Source organism: Hippocampus guttulatus, chromosome 11 (genome assembly GCF_054856545.1).
Source record: "Hippocampus guttulatus isolate MCC_2025c chromosome 11, RoL_Hgut_1.0, whole genome shotgun sequence".
NCBI classification, from domain to species: Eukaryota; Metazoa; Chordata; class Actinopteri; order Syngnathiformes; family Syngnathidae; genus Hippocampus; species Hippocampus guttulatus.
This window is the reverse complement of record NC_141271.1, coordinates 12,330,315-12,335,153: the sequence shown is the minus strand read 5'-3', so window position 1 is coordinate 12,335,153 and position 4,839 is coordinate 12,330,315. Positions and strand designations below refer to the sequence as shown.

At 45.9% G+C, this 4,839-nt stretch overlaps 1 protein-coding gene across 1 annotated transcript; it reads left to right on the top strand.

The window, feature by feature from the left end:
• Window positions 1-515: 515 nt before the first annotated feature.
• On the top strand, window positions 516-3,612 carry slitrk5b (SLIT and NTRK-like family, member 5b). The gene has a single exon (XM_086124469.1). It carries the CDS (start codon window positions 557-559, stop codon window positions 3,152-3,154), a length of 2,598 nt encoding a protein of 865 aa, XP_085980595.1. The 5' UTR covers window positions 516-556; the 3' UTR covers window positions 3,155-3,612.
• The last annotated feature ends 1,227 nt before the right edge of the window (window positions 3,613-4,839 follow it).

Below are 4,839 nucleotides of genomic sequence, written 5' to 3'. Positions count from 1 at the left end.
TCCCTGACGGGTTTTCCTGACGGATGAAACATAAAAGGCACGCTGACATTACCCGGTGAGCCTGCGTTTCAACCCATGGGTGTGAGGTAGGTTATTTCTGCTTTGAAGTTTGGAGTTAAAGATTCACTAAATCGGGCTTTAAGTCGACCAGGTGTACAACTTTCAAGTGGCAATGTGGTCCAAATATAATTTGATGCGATTGTGTTATTTTGGGCTCAAGTGTGGCTTTGACCTTGATTTTTGTTATTTACATTGCTTGAGGGAGTCCTCCCGCTCTCTCTTTCTCTTGCTCTCATGCTTTCTCTCTCTCTCTCACTCGCTGCTGCTGCTGCTGCTTTGTTTGAGCCATTTTAAATCAGCAGTCACACGGCCAGAAGTTACCTCTGGGTAGCGACAAATGAGGCTTTGACTCGTGCCAGCTACAGCTGGTTGTGTGGAAGTTGCCCGCCTGTCTCGCCTCATCATGCTCCATTATCGTTTGTGTTTCTCTTTTCCCTCCAGATGACATTGAGGATACTTTAGTGGGAGTCTGAGCTTGGACGTCGTGCGCAGGAAAATGCATCTTTGGATCGCTTGTGTTTTGCTGAGCGCCACCGCTGTATCTCCAGCAGGGATGTCTGATGAAGGCATATGTGAACGACTGTGTGCCTGCGAGGAGAGAGAGGGGACACTCACTGTAAGCTGTGAGAACAGGGGCATTGGGAGCATCTCCGAAATAAACCAGCTCAACTTCCCACAGTATCATCTGCTGCTCACTGGGAATGTTTTAAGAAAGCTTGCCGCCAACGACTTTCTTGAATATCGAGGACTCACCATATTGCACCTGGGAAATAATGAGATAGCCGAGGTGGAAGCTGGAGCTTTTAATGGACTTCAAGGATTGAAGCGATTACATCTCAACAATAACAAAATTGATGCCTTGAAGGAGGAGCTGTTCTGGGGCCTTGAAAGTCTGGAGTATCTGCAGCTTGATTATAATTACATCACTCAAGTGGCCCCCAATGCTCTGGGCGGACTTCGACACCTGGAGGTGTTGATTCTGAATGACAACTTGATATCGACTCTGCCTGTGAACATCTTCCAGCATGTCCCACTGACTCATCTTGACTTGAGGGGGAATCAGCTGAAAGTCCTCCCCTACTCGGGTCTGCTGGAGCACATGAACAGCGTGGTGGAGCTGCAGCTGGAGGAAAACCCGTGGAACTGCTCCTGTGACCTGATCGCCCTCAAAACGTGGCTGGAGAGCATTTCGTACACGGCGTTGGTGGGCGACGTCGTGTGCGAGTTCCCCTTTCGTCTTCATGGGAGGGATCTCGATGAGGTCTCAAAGCAAGAGTTGTGTCCCAGAAGAGCCATCGCTGAATACGAGATGCCACCGCAGCCGCATTTCAGCACGGACGGAAACTACAGGAGTACGCCGGCCCTCGCGACGGCTTCCTTAACCTCGTCTGGCATTGCAAGATCTTCGTCAAGGCCCACCAAGGGACCTCGGCAGTCAGGTAAATTAAAATCAAAACCGACGACTCGACTGGCGGCAAACAAACCCCAGAATTATGGCCAAATTATTTCCTATCAAACAAAATCTCCTGTGCCTTTGGACTGCCCGTCGGCCTGCACCTGCAACCTTCAGATTTCAGACCTCGGCCTCAACGTCAACTGCCAGGAGCGAAAGATTGAGCAGATTTCCGATTTAGAGCCCAAACCTTACAACCCCAAAAAGATGTATCTCACCGGGAATTATATCCCTGTGGTGAGAAGATCAGATTTCATTGAGGCAACTGGATTGGATTTGCTTCATCTGGGCAACAATCGCATCGCTCAAATCCATGACAGAGCTTTTGGTGATTTGACTCATCTCAGGAGACTCTACCTTAATGGGAATTTGATAGACCATCTTACGGCCGATATCTTCTATGGACTAGAGAGCCTGCAGTTCCTATATTTAGAATACAATGTCATTAAGGAAGTCACTGCAGACACATTCCAGCACGTCCCTAAACTCCAGCTCCTGTTTCTCAACAACAACCTCTTGAAAACATTACCAGCGGGAGCATTTCACGGCCTCACATTGGCCCGCCTCAATCTTCGCAGCAACCACCTGCGATACCTGCCGGTCAGCGGTGTGCTCGATCAGCTCACGGCACTGGTGCAGGTGGATTTGTACGAAAACCCCTGGGATTGCTCGTGTAGCATTCTCAACCTGAAGATGTGGCTCGAGCAGCTCAGCACGGGCACCGTTGTCAACAATGTCATCTGTGGCTCGCCCAAGAGGCTCGCTGGGGAAGACATGCGATACATCAAGACAGCTAATTTTTGCCCTAATAACTCGGCCGTACTGGCGTCAATGATTCCCCCCTCAGAGGAATCCTTCCCAGGCAGTACCATCACTATCGAAACGTCACTCGACTCCGACACACAGTACAGTGCCATCCCTTTATCCGTGATGATTCTTGCCCTCCTGCTCATGTTCATTTTGTCCGTGTTTGTGGCTGCAGGGCTGTTTGTAACAATGAGAAAGAGACACTTGAAGAGTCAAAACGAGCAGAATAACTCCATGAATGCGTGTATTAGCTCTCTTAACATGGAGTATGGACTGTATAAAAAGGGATCTGTCCCAAAGGTCAGAACGTCGGCTGGCCACGTGTATGAGTACATTCCAGCCGCCTCGGAGCAAACAAGCAGAAGCACAGGCCACGCTTCTACCAATAGCAAATGCGCCGAGGGGTTTCGGGACTTTGACGAGCTAAGCGGCCCCTTTCTGGGGAACTCGGACGAAGAAGCAGCGAGTAATGTAATAGGCTCGGAATACAGCACCAGCGCTTCGGAGCCTCTCAATAAGCCTTCCAGCATGAAACAAGATGATCCATCGCACTACAGAGAAGTCCTCGATCCTGAGCAGAAGCCCCACTACAGCCATACGCTACCTTGCAGGCACGCAGCACGTCCGGCCGGTCAGTATGCATCAAACCTTGATGCAAGGCCTCGGTACGTGCATCCTGACAGGGTACAACAGACAATCCTGTACTGCACAACGCCAAGTACTGTTTATGTGGAGCCAAACAGAAGCGAGTATTGGGAACTGAAGGCAAAGCTTCACATTGATCCGGATTATCTTGAAGTTCTTGAAAAAAGAACAACATTTACACAGTTTTAAGCGACTCGGCTGCCAAACACACTGAAACAGGACGTCATACTTCAACGCAGAGAGGTAAAGCACGAAGGCATCGTCTTTGGTCAAAGGATTGTGAGCTGCAGCATGGATTTTTGTGTACTACTCAAGCTTTGCAGCATTGAGTGATGACATGTACTACATGTCAGCTGATCCAATCACAGGTATATCTACCACGTGATTCATGACTGTGTACCGTGAATAATGTTTTTGTTACGATCACAACATGGGTTGGGATGGCAGTCCTTCGAATAACGCTTACCTTAACAAACTCATTTTTCGGAGCTTATTATGTGTGAGTTTTCTGCTTGCTAGGAACTATTAAATCAATCTATCCATTCTTAACTTTGCTGGTTTGGTGTGAAATACCATCTTTATATTTCTCAGGCTGCGGCAGCTTCTCCCATTGGCCAGTCACATTGGCACCCACCAGATGAGGCAAACTTCAAACTGTAAACATATCCAAGTATACTCACGGTGATTTATGAAGTAGGGGGGGGGGGGGGGGGTAAAAAGACAGAAAACCTCGACAAAACGTATGCGAAATAAAAAGTAAAATTGTCCACGTGTTGCTACATCTAGCCAAATATTTTCACTGCACCATGTTGGTGGAGTATTTTGCAGCAGGACTCACCATTGTTTGTTTTATTCAAGTAAAATTGTCATCAATGCACGGTCAAAATGATAGTTTGAAATATGAATATCGTAGTGACTATATATCGTAGGCAAATAAAACTTAACAGGCTTCACGTTGACAAATAAAAGATTTCTCGAAATTCAAAGTTTGATGCATTTGTGACATTTGACACATCTTTTTCTTTGTAACACTGTGTGAAAGGGGGAATTTGCAATGGTAAAACTGCTAGCAAGATTTGAACGTAACCTCACTTCAATAATCCCTTACCATTCTCTGACCAAAGCAAGGACCCTCACTAACACGCACAAAGGTGCAGTGTGTTGTAACACTACAAGCATGAAATGTCATTTTGGGGAGTGGAGACTCAAATTAAAAACAAAAAGAGATTACAAAAATGACATGTTCAACAGAAATGTTGCAAATTCTGTGTCGCTTCTGAATAGTTTCAGTTGTCTAATGTCCCTATGCTCTTCTTTTAGCCAGGTTTGCGGAAACAAGGGATGGGTATTTTTATTTATAATTTTTTTTAATGGAAAGGGATAGTCCGGATAGTTTTTGCAAAGCTCCTAAAACCCACTAAACCAGGTCAGCGTGTGTGTTTGCAGTGCATGGTAAATCATGCCTTTGGTCTTTGATTGGTTGTTTTTCATTGGGTGCGGTGGTTTCACAAGTCAAATTACAGGAACGGGATGGAGCTAGACAAGGCGGATTATTTTTAACGGATCATTTTGCAGACAAATGTCCCAAAATGTTGTTGAAAGTTGTTTTTGAAAACTGCAAACTCCCCCTTTGGCAAGCTTATATTTTCACATAAATTCTGTCAACGTTTTTGACAAGCTGCATAACAACAAACGTCCAGTGCAACAGCAATTTTCTTTATTTGGGTACGTGTGCTTTCACGTTCATAATCTAACATAAAATCTAATCATGACTGGACAGGAAAAAAAAATTGTGAGGTTCGGTGTTATAGCCCTGAACAACAATTCTTATAAAACTTTTCTTTGTTCTGTTCCTTGGACGTAGTCTAAAACTG